The sequence below is a fragment of the Sinocyclocheilus anshuiensis genome, unplaced genomic scaffold, assembly GCF_001515605.1.
Source record: "Sinocyclocheilus anshuiensis isolate Anshui unplaced genomic scaffold, SAMN03320099.WGS_v1.1 scaffold777, whole genome shotgun sequence".
Lineage (NCBI taxonomy): Eukaryota > Metazoa > Chordata > Actinopteri > Cypriniformes > Cyprinidae > Sinocyclocheilus > Sinocyclocheilus anshuiensis.
In genome coordinates this window covers 940,294-952,177 of record NW_015540897.1, presented here as the reverse complement: position 1 = coordinate 952,177, position 11,884 = coordinate 940,294, and the positions used below count along the sequence as shown (strand labels likewise).

General features: G+C 38.0%; 2 protein-coding genes across 2 annotated transcripts in view; one reads left to right on the top strand and one right to left on the bottom strand.

Annotated features, from left to right (window-relative positions):
- Nucleotides 1-3,388: 3,388 nt before the first annotated feature.
- Nucleotides 3,389-6,964, bottom strand: LOC107688961 (C-X-C chemokine receptor type 1-like). Its single transcript, XM_016486811.1, has 2 exons — nucleotides 6,777-6,964; nucleotides 3,389-5,181 (listed from the first exon to the last, which is right to left on the bottom strand). Exons 1-2 carry the CDS (start codon nucleotides 6,781-6,783, stop codon nucleotides 4,097-4,099), a joined length of 1,092 nt encoding a protein of 363 aa, XP_016342297.1. The 5' UTR covers nucleotides 6,784-6,964; the 3' UTR covers nucleotides 3,389-4,096.
- Nucleotides 6,965-11,316: 4,352 nt separating this feature from the next.
- The window catches only part of LOC107688957 (actin-related protein 2/3 complex subunit 2-like), a 12,394-nt gene continuing 11,826 nt past the window's right edge, over nucleotides 11,317-11,884 (top strand). Inside the window, exons 1-2 of the mRNA XM_016486809.1 lie at nucleotides 11,317-11,416; nucleotides 11,565-11,677. Of these exons, the coding sequence (XP_016342295.1) occupies nucleotides 11,317-11,416; nucleotides 11,565-11,677 (213 nt within the window). The remainder of the gene's footprint in view (nucleotides 11,417-11,564; nucleotides 11,678-11,884) is intronic.

Sequence of the window (11,884 nt, the reverse complement as noted above, 5' to 3'; positions counted from 1 at the left end):
GACCATCTGCTAGCCGCCTCATGTCACAGAAATCAGTTAATTCTCAGCACATAGAAACTCTTTCACCTAGATATCACACTATAGAGACTGTGTCTGTTCCCCGAACTAGAAAATACAAAAACGTCCAAACCAATTTAAGTGTAACAATTGAATTGATGTTCAACAAATAATAATAATAAAAAAAAAAACCAGATATAATACAGATAAACAAATGATAAAGCTTGGCTTAATGAATATTAGATCCCTTTCTACAAAAGCGCTTTTTGTAAATGATATGATCACAGATCATAACTTAGATGTGCTCTGTTTGACAGAAACCTGCTAAAACCAGATGATTACATTATTTTAAATGAATCTACCCCCCAAGATAACTGTTATAAACATGAGCCGCGTCCAAAAGGTAAAGGGGGAAGTGTATACAATTTATAGTAATATTTTCAGTATTTCTCAGAGGTCTGATTTCAAGTATAATGCGTTTGAAGTAATGGTGCTTCGTGTAATAAGTGTTAATGATAAATCCCTATTGACATTTGTACTGGCTACTGTATACAGGCCACCAGGGCACCATACAGACTTTATCAAAGAATTTGCAGATTTTCTGTTGATGCTGGCTGCAGATAAAATCTTAATTGTTGGCGATTTTAATATCCATGTAGATAATGAAAAAGATGCACTGGGATCAGTATTTTTAGACATACTAAACTCCATTGGGGTTAGACAACACGTGTCAGGACCTACTCACTGTCGTAATCATAATCTAGATTTAATACTGTCACATGGAATAGATGTTGATGGTGTTGAAATTCTGCAGATGCAGAGCGATGATATCTCAGATCATAATCTAATCTTGTGTATACTCCATATAGCTAAAGCTGCAAATTCAACTCCTTGTTACAAGTATGGTAGAACCATCACTTCTACCACAAAAGACTGCTTTGTAAATAATCTTCCTGACTTGTCTCAATTCCTCAGCATATCCATTAGCTCAGAAAAACTTGATGTTGTAACAGAAACTATGGATTCTCTCTTTTCTAGCACTTTAGATACGGTTGCTCCTTTACGCTTAAAGAAGATTAAGATAAACAGTCCGACACCGTGGTATAACGAGCACACTCGCACCCTGAAGAGAGCACCCTGAAAAATGGAGTGCAACTGGAAGAAAACAAAACTAGATGTGTTTCGTATTGCCTGGAGGTAAAGTACTTCCTCCTACAGAAAAGAAAGAGTACTGAAAAAATATACTCAAGTAAAAGTATGGCTTCCACGGTTCCTTTTGCAAGCAGTGTTTGTACTTCGGGCTGGAGAACGTGAGCATTGTTGTCCCACACCAAAATCTGAATAATACCTCTAAAGCGAGGTGGTCTGCGAGCGAACTGAAGTAAGTAACCTCATTCTATGGTTTTTAGAACCCAACTTGACACATATTCAGGATAACTTTCCAAGCCTGAAACTCGAATGGTAATTTGCCGCACGGGGGCGGGGAACTGACATTCCTGGAAATGAGGAGAGGAGAAATGCTATTTTGAGTATGTGGATCCACTATCACAGCGGTAGTTTGCTTGGGCGCGCACTGAATGAGAAGGACGGACCCAGCTTGAAAGGAGCTTCCATCACTCTGTGTTAAGTGGAGGGATGGAGAGCGAGCGCAAGCTTTCTTGGAGGGAGTTCCAGCTCTGACCCTCTCCTCTTCCTCTCTGCATTCGGATTAGGACGGCTTCTGATGCTCAGGGTCCAACGTCACTCTGGGGCGGGGACCCTGGCACTTCGGAAATGGGTAGTGTTTCGCCATCCAGGGGCGCTGCTGAAGCCCAGGCTAGGATTTAGAGTGGGGCTGAGGTGGCACCGGCTTGGCAGGCTGGAGCAGATGGAGCCTTCTGGTGACTTGAACCAGCCGCCGCACAGTCAAATTCAGGCAAAGGTAGCGCTCCAGAACCACCAAATTGGCCATGGCCTTGCTAATCGCCTGTGCAGTGGCCTTAGTAGCATGCAGAGCCAGGTCAGTCGCTGTGCGCAGCTCCTTAAAGGCACCAGGACTTGGGCCGAACTCGTCCATGGTGTGGAGAAATTTGGCCTGGAACACTTGAAGCACATCGTGTGAAGCGCTGAGCCAGCCTGGCCAGCCACTGAATAACCCGTTTGCTAGGGTTGAGGTAGTCCTGCAGAGCTTAGATGGATGTGCTGCATGGGTTTTCAACCCCAGGGCTGATGGAGGGCACAGATGCACAGCAACTGCCTCTTCCAGAGGGGGGAGCTTGCTATAACCTCTTTCTTCAGTGCCGTCAACAGTGGTGAGAGCGGTGGAAGTAGAGGGATTAAGACGTGCCGAGTAGGGGGCGGTTCTGGTGAGTTTCTTGTGAACTGCTGGCAGGAACGGAGCGGGCCATTGGTGGGAGGAATGTTGATGGTGTCCCTTCAGGTACCACTCGTAAAGGAGGCCATGGGTGGGATCTTCCGGAGCCGACCAAGCCAGGCCGAGATCCTCAACAGCCTTAAATATGCACAGAAATTTGCTCTTAGATGTGCCGGATGGCCGCAGGGGAAGGCTTCTGGCTTCTTCCGCTGCTAGGGGCTCCTTCTATGTCGGCGAGCAGCAGGCTGACCTGAGCTTCTTCCTTCTTCCTTCTTCTGCTTCTTGCTTGCAGAGTCATTGAGGAGATGATCTTCATCGCAGAAGGAGAAAAATTCTGATGAAACTTATATAGAGGTCGGCTCCTCCCCTTTTGGCGAGTTGAAGCACAGTTGGTTCGTGCAGCTACACGAACGTGAACAAATCAGGCTTCAGTATCAGAATAAATAGGTGTTTCTCCGTAAGCGTGTCAACACAACGGGAGAGACCGTTCAAAAGGGAAATATGTCTCTAGACTCTCTAGACATTTATTGTTCCACTGACCTGTCTTATGTCCTATGAACGTCAATTCTGTGACTCTGTGAATTTTACTTTCAGGCTTCTGCTTTCAAAAACTGAAACTTTACAAAAATAAATTAAAAATGTGCCCATGAAATAAAAACTCAACTGTAACTGTAACTTGGAAAACTATATTTAAAATGAACTCAAAATAAAGTGTGATTAAAAGTAGGCTAATGCTGTCACGTTCATGTCACATATGGTATCACATGATGACACAGAAGTGGCCTCAACCACACTTGTGAGACAGCATCTGTCTATCTGACAGTACTACTGATCATTTTATTTTGCAACAGTGACTGGCTGACTGTATATTAAAGAGACAAACAAAGAGTGTTCATAACATTTTTATTTTTTAATTTACAAATGAGCATGAAAATCAAACAGTACATCCATTATAAGTCCCGGAGAGGTGTTTCTGTCATTGCATCCGTTTAAGGCTGACAAACCATTACACCACAAACACTTTTTGAGTACAAAAAATATTCCTAATAGCTTTCATGCACTTTATAAAGTTCTATTTAAAGTACAATTTATGAAGGAAAAAAGTATAATGCATTTCAGAAAACCTGATCTTTACTTTGTTTGTTGTACATCATACTATATATTTAAAACATTCACAATATCTCTTTAAATTAAAAACATTTTGCTTACTGTCCACATACAGACCAGCTGCCTTGACAACAACAACAAAAAAAATATATAAAACCTATAAAAAAAGTGTGTTGTGCTGTAAGCGATTTTGGCTATTTTGCTAACTTCAACCACACACCTCTCTCCAAACCAGCAGCCTAACATTCTGCAATAGCATGTGTTTGCTTAATAGCAAGTCAAATGAGTTCATCACCCTCAAGTCTTTATGATATTATAGTATCTCAGATGGCTTGGGTTCATCCTTCAATAGAAGTCTATGGAGTTTCTTCATTTGCGTTATCATCCGCCTGGTAAAAATAGCAAGTTTGATCACCTTGAAAAGGTTTCATTCATGTCTATAATGCAGAACGGTCTTAGAGATGGTGATAATGAAGTTGTGCAACTGTGGTGTAGCTCCTTTATAGCCTGTTTAGCTTTTTTTATTAATTTAGGCTTCAAAAAAAGCCCCTACAACAAAGTGTTGTTCTAGTTCAACCAAGCAAGGGAAGGAGCACTAAATGACTTAAAGTTCGCATACATTGATGTCCATTGATTAGCTCACAGGAAGCTGGATGTGGCTTCTAAGGTCAAAGAAGAAGACCTACTAGATCTGGAGAAGGAGAACCGCTCCAGAACTCCTTTTCTTTGGAGCATCTGCAGAAATCTTCTTCTGAACTTCTGTCCCACAAAGGCATACAGCACCGGGTTCACGCAGCAGTGCAGAAGGCCAAGGTTTTGAGTTGCGAACATGGCGACGTCCACCGCCGTCCGTGTGAAACAGCTGAATTGAACCACTTTGGCCCTCAGGAGGGTGTCAACAATCGTCGAAACGTGAAAGGGGGTCCAGCACAGAAGAAAGGCCACAACCACAGCTACAATGACCTTCATGGCTCTCTGTTTCTGGAAACCGCGTGTACGCAAGAGCCGCTCCACTGTCATGCTGTAGCAGACCAACATGACCACCAGAGGGAAGAGGAACCCGAGCAGATGCCTCATGATACGCGTGGCCAGTCGCCACTCGTCGGCGTGATTCGTCTCAAAGCGTTCTGCACAAATGGTCTGCTGGGAAACTGGCTCGTAATACGCCTCGTTGTAGAACGACGGCAAGGAGAGCAACAATCCCAAGACCCACACCAATGCGCAGGCGACTCTGCTGCACAGTATCCTCTGAGTCTTTTGGGACTCCATAGCTCTGACGATGACCATGTAGCGATCCACGCTGATGCACACCAGGAACAAAATGCTGGTGTAGAAGTTCACTTCCTTCACCAGGCAAACCAGCTTGCACGCAGCATCACTGAACACCCAACCATGGATCACGGAAAACGCCGAAAATGGCAGAATCAGAGCCATTAACGTGTCGGCCAGCATCAGGTTGAATAAGTAGACATCTGAGGCGGAAAGCAATTGTCTGTGCGAGACGATGACCCAGCCTACGATCAGATTCCCAGGAATAGCCATCAGAAAGATGATTACAAATAAGACACAGAATGCAATGTTGACGGCATCCACCATGGTGATGGAGGAGCAAAGCAACGTCTTTTCATCCACGACAAATTCAGTCAAGTTCAGGAGATCTGTGTAGTTGAACTCTTCACTGTAGAATTTACTGAAGTCATTGATATTCAGAGAACGGTTTGGATCTGTTAGAAAAGGACAAATAGAAAATATTAAAGCAATCTGTGGTAAATAGTGACATTTATTATTAAATATATATCACTATATCACTTCCAGCAAGTGATATAGTTTAGTAGTTCAACTATAGTCTTTTTTATGCGCAGACAGCAACATTACAGACTAACTAAAGTTGAAAAAGTGAAAAAGCATAATAGGACACCTTTAAAAACTAGGAGAGATGATTGTGGCGCTAATATAGTAAGTGCAATAATTTAACGACCACGTTTAATTTCGACATGGCTATTGTTTGAAAGAGTAAGTTTAAGTTATTTAACGGTATAAATACAAAAATGGATGGATATCTGTTTTATCTATGTTCACAGCCCTCTTAATGACTATCTTGTTTTGGAAGGAAGAGATGTTCGAGCTGTCTTAACTGAAAATACCTTGTACTTACATATCTTAAAATATGTCAGTGCGATTGTCTTGTCTCAAGATGCACACCAGTAAAGTTTTGAAGGCATTTTTATTAAAGCTATTTAAATATCCTAATTTAACTAGGCCTATAGTCCTGGTTTAAGCTAAGCCATGTCTGTGATATGTTCAAACATGGAAGTTATGCAAGAACAGAACGATTTCCTTATTCACATCAGGCATGTACATACATTTAACGACATGATGTGAACGAAGCATGTGACCTTGAGTATTTGAAAACAGCATTTTCTAACTGACTTGATAATGTTTTTGTCGATCTGTTTCTTCCTCTGTTAGGATGCAGCTGACAAGACAGACTCCAGTAAGACTCCTCAGTGTTGATCAAGCAAGTCCACAGCTAAACCCATCTAGAGTGGGAATCATCTTGGAAGAAAGTTTGGTAATGGATGAACTGACCAATCTCAGGCCGTCTATGTCCATTTTTTTCCCAGACTGATTTATGCCCTGCACCTGGACTACCCTAAGTATATGAAAAGCACTTTATATTTTATTCAGAAGGTAATGCTCAGCCTCGGACAAAGTGAGCTGGCACCCAAAATTCAATACTGCCAATATTGTGAACTCGAGTGGAAAAAAACCATATAGTTTTGGTGCCGTTTGTTGTGATTCTGAAATCGACTGTTTATGTGTTTAACAATAAGTTAATTTGTTAAACTAGTTTTTTCATGTTTTATGGAGAAATGTTCTCAGGATATAAAAAAGTAATGTTTTGTTGTGTTCTTGTTTTCAGATTAACATTTGGAATTGAATTAGAATAAAATAAAATTGTATGAATGTTCCTTTATTTATTTATTTTTGCTTTTTTTTCTTAATTTTCTAAAGACTGATATAGTGTTAACTTGAAAATTAATACAATGAACTTAAATATACTACGTGTAATTACTGCAAATTGATATAAAACATTTTAAGTTAAATGAACTGAACTTTGTAATCGATCTTACAAAACATTTTAAGTGAAATAAACTGAAATTTTTAAGTTCACAATACTTAATTTTTTTTGTAGAGCAATCAGTTTCTTACGTTTTTTAAGCAAATTCAACTTATCCAGGTTTACAGTGCATTATTAAAATCAGATTTCAAATTGTGGACTTCTAATTAAATTATCAAATTAAGATATTGGACTTACCAGACATCGTAACTTCTTTTTTGGTGTGGTGCCGTATGTGAGAATAATCCACAGGATGAAATGTCAGAGTTGTGTTCTGAAGGCTCCTTTATAACCTTTGAAGGGATGTTGATATCCTGTTAAGTCCTAAAGGTTACTTCAAGTGTTCAATCTCAACTAAGATGCTCTAATTTTTCTATTTATTTCTCAAAAACGTATTCATAGTTCTCAGGAATATCTTAGGAAGCATTTTTCCCTTTCACAGGAGACGAGCTGATACTCACATCTATGTTTCTGATTCCTGAAGGAGATGCAGAAGACGAGGATGTTGCTTTTATGCGGCTACAAGAAAGCAGAAGATTAGAGATGTTTGTTGGGGAAATTTGAAACAACCTAATGGTCACAAGATCCTCACTCGTGTTCAGTCTAAGACATAAACATGATCAAAACACCAAGAGTGAAACTAAGAATCATGTGGCCTAAAATCATCCTCCTATATTTATGATATAAAGTCATGAGGCCATTTAATAGGAATTCTGGAACCCATTCCAAAATATATATGAATACTTTTGGTACATTTAGTGAGATTTTTTGTTTTAAACGACAATCTTACAATGGTTAAATTAATGTATACATAAATCTAAATAATACAAATCTAAATAATAATATAATAATAAATGAAGAAAATATATACAAAAACATTAGGCTAACAAAACAAGCTAACTTGTTTATTTAAGAGTAAATATAAATAAGAAATCAATATAAATTAATAAATTCATTATTTACAAATTGTTACATTTTATTGACATTTTTGAATTTTAAATTAATGATGGGATTTTTTTTTTTTTTGATACAATGATTAGGATTTAGGAGAAACAACATGAAGTTTATAGTTATATCCGAAGAAAGAACTTTGAACTTCATGTAGTAAAACCTGCCATACAGAAGTGATTTTTCAACATCGGAGGAAATATGTGTCACTGATGCAAGGCCACACATCATTCCATCATCATCATTTCCCAACCAGGCGCCGAGTGCTGCCAATCACAACACACTCACACACTGGCCCAGCTAACCAATCACAGCACATTTCGTATTTCAGAACTCCTTCCCACTGGGTTTGTCCTGAAGATGCTGTAAACAAGTGTGTTTCTCACATGAGGAGCAGCCAGTTTCATTTCATCAACTATTTTTAAATGCAGGACATTAAAAAAACAAAAAAACAAACTAACATCTTGTGACATCATGACACTTCATTTATAAACATTGATGTGGTGTATAAGAAAATATAATCTATAATCATACTAACTTTTAATGATAATCTATTGAAGGAAAAGAAAATGAACATTCTGTCATTACTTCACCCTCATGTCTTTCTAAACCTGTATGACATTCTTTCTTTAGCAGAACACATAAAAAGATAGTTTAAAGAACGTTGGCAAACAGTTTCCGATCACATTGACTTGCATTGTATTTTTCATACATAAAAGTCAATGAGAACCGAAACTGTTTGGTTACCGACATGCTTCAGAATATCTTCTTATATGTTCCACAGAACAAAGAAAGCCATACAGGTTTGGAACAACATGAGGGCAAGTAAATAATGACAGAAGTGTCATTTTTTTGGGATGGACTATCCCTTTAACAAGTATTATTAAAACAATAATTCCATAATCATGAGAATATATCTGAAAATATATTCAATCTGACATTGAATCTCTAATATTCAGAATAGTGGTCAATGATTAGTTCTTAAACATTTGCATTTGTTTCCCCAAATCTTGAACATTTGGTAACAAATTTGAATGCAATATCTGTAAAGGATTAAAGTGTTCAAATTCTATTTAGACTGACCTTACTGTCAACAAGGTGGTCTAGCACAATGACGTATGAGGTTAAACGAGACACCTGTAAAACTGAAAAGAGCGTGAATCTGATCCGGCCTCCTTTCTGCTGTGTTCAGGACAGGAAGAAACACGTTTCTGTGTGAATAATAAGAAGGAAAGGAATGCAAGATGAGATATAAAGTGTATTACAAAAGTATGATATATAAGTTCAGCATTCATATTAAAATATGGTAAGCACAAGAACGGGAAGAAAATCCCAAATGAGGTTTTTTAATATCTCAGCAATCAAAACATTGTCTGCAATCAAACATAAGTGATTTCAATATAAACCCAAACATTTCTCATCTAATTCTTCCAAGTACAATTTATGTATTTTATGATGAAAGATCAAGAATCTTTGCAAACTGTAAATGCCCAGTCTGTACATAGAGAGACATTCCACCCCCATTCCATTCCAAGTGCAAACATTTTTCAGACAGAGCATGGAAAAGTGTCCTTCTCAGTTTACAGTCTGTGTAAATGGCAGCGGTTTTCCACTGTGCCAATAAAAAAGAAAGAGGAGAAAATTCTTGTCCGCAAACTCAGCCTCAGGCTGTAATCAGTTTCATCACAGATCCACAGAAGCTGATGCATGTTTACGCTATTTCAATAAGAATAAAGATGCCACCCATGAATGCCAATGAATGAGCCAAATGAACAGGATTTTAATGGGAAAATACAGAATAGGAACAAGATCCTAATTCTTAAATGAATATGCTACCCAAAAATTGAAATTTTTTCCAATATTTACTCAACCTCATGTTATTCCAAATATGTTGGATTTTTCCCCCGTGGAACACAGAAGGAGAAACTATGAAGAATCTTTAGGTAGTTATTTTCCATACAAGGACACACACACACACACACACACACACACACACACACGTTTGCCTAGCTATCTAAATGAGGACATTCCATAGGCGTAATGGTTTTTCTACTGTACAAACCGTATATTCTATTGCGCTACACCAACCCTACCCCTAAACCTACCCCTCACAGGAAACTTTTTGCATTTTTAGATTTTCAAAAAACTTAATTCTGTATGATTTATAAACTTTTGTACCCGTGGGGACCACAATTTAGGTCCCCACCGTGACACGAGTCCCCATGAGTCTGTGTGTAGTCAGGTTTAAGTCCCCACCAGGATATATAAACCAGTACACACACACACACACACACACACACACACACACGTTTTTTAAACCAGTTTTACAAATGAGGATGTCCCCAAAGGGAGGTTTTTGGAGATTTTGTCAGGTTTTGCTCATTTTTGGGTACAAATTTGTCCTCAAAATATGGTTAAGTCGGTTCACACACACACACACACACATGTTGGTTTTCAATCAGAAAGTGCTTGAATTTTATGGCCCAAGTCAGGAAAGCTGTCACACAAACATGCTGCCTTAACTTGCTGAAAATATCTGAACAGAGTTTGTTTAAAACATGAAAGCATATATTCAGTCGAATATATCGAAAGGTTTATCAAGCTCACCCAAATTTCAGGCAAGCTAAATTTAGTTATAATAAGACAGATTTATTACCTACATACATCTTAACAGTATAATAACAGCTAAAGACCCCACGGGGTAAAAGGGATTTTAGTATTTCCTCAAAAGACTAACAACAAACCACCACAACACTTCCTAAACACCTGCTTGTGCTTGCATTAAAATGTTTTTTTTTTATTCATGAGGTCATTGTGTGGGACAATAGATCAGATTTGAGAAACATATTTTTGCAAACATAAAAATCTTGGGGGTTTTTTGCCAGTAGTTTTTTTCACTAACATTGTCACTGCATGACAGTAGTATCAACAACAGTATGCACCCTCATGAGAAACCTTGAAGTATCAGGGAATGTTAAACCGGACCTATTGTGCAAAATTCACTTTTACATAGTGTTTGAATATAAATGTGTGTTGGCAGTGTGTACACAACCACCCCATAATGATAACAATCCACCAACTCCTCTTTTTTTTAATCCCCATAAATTATAAGCAATGTCTCAGAACAATGATATAATAAATTATCTGTGGGGTATTCTGAGATGAAGCTTCACAAACACATTCTGGGGACACCTGAGACTTCTTGTAAAAAGGGGCATAATAGGACTAAAAAAGTCATGGAAATCACAAAACAGGCTGATTTTATATGTTATAATATAGAATATCATTTGTGTGCTAAAATATCTCAGAAAGAAAACACAAAGAGTAAGCCCTCTGAAAGTGCAATGTTTGTAAAACTCCTTATTTAGTAATCACGAATAACTTGAAACGTCGTGGGAATTCTTTGGTCATTATTGTAAAAACAAGCAAGCAAGCCCTGTCCAGATTTAAAAAGTAACGCAAAAGTAACGTAACACATTACTTTCCACAAAAAGTAACGAAGTAATTAGTTACTTTTTTATGGAGTAACACAATATTGTAATGCTTTATTTTAAAAGTAACTTTCCCCAACACTGATGACAACACTGTATAAATGACATATTTTATTAATATTGTATAAGCTAATACAATTATTCCAACAATAAGTTTTTCATGTCAATTTATTGATTTGGCAAGTTAGGCGTGTAGAAGTGGAATAATGTCATTATTGCAAAATAAACCACTTTTGCTTGATCACCTTGGATGACTGTCCATAATCCCTTTACTTGTTTTCCTTGTTTCTTTGTGTTTCATGGGAAAAGTCCTCCGGATAGCAAACCATATTAACTCACAAAATTATGCTTTCTTTTTGTTTAGGAACAAGCCTGAAGCCGTAGAGGTTACGTTTGCAGGTAAAGTCGAAATATGGATGAGCTCAAAAGTGGAAGTCCAAACATTACTATGCATGCTTGTAACTGATCTTACAATAAAAGTAATGTTTATTTTACACTGATAAAAGCAAAATGAATAACATGGGGTCTTATTATTCCTTTGCTACAGACTTTGATGGTGTGCTTTACCACATCTCCAACCCCAGTGGAGACAAAACTAAAGTAATGGTCAGCATCTCTCTCAAGTTCTTCAAGGAGCTTCAGGAGCACGGCGCCGATGAGGTACGAGACATAATCACAAAACCTGTCAAAAACATGTCTGGGTTGCATTTGACCATAAAATCAAAATTAAGATCCTAAAAATCGACTCTCTCTATACAAAATATACACTACAATACAAATGTTTGGGGTTGGTAAGATTTTCAAAATGTCTTTTTTTTAAAGAAGTCTCTTATGTTCCCCAAATATATATATATATATATATATATA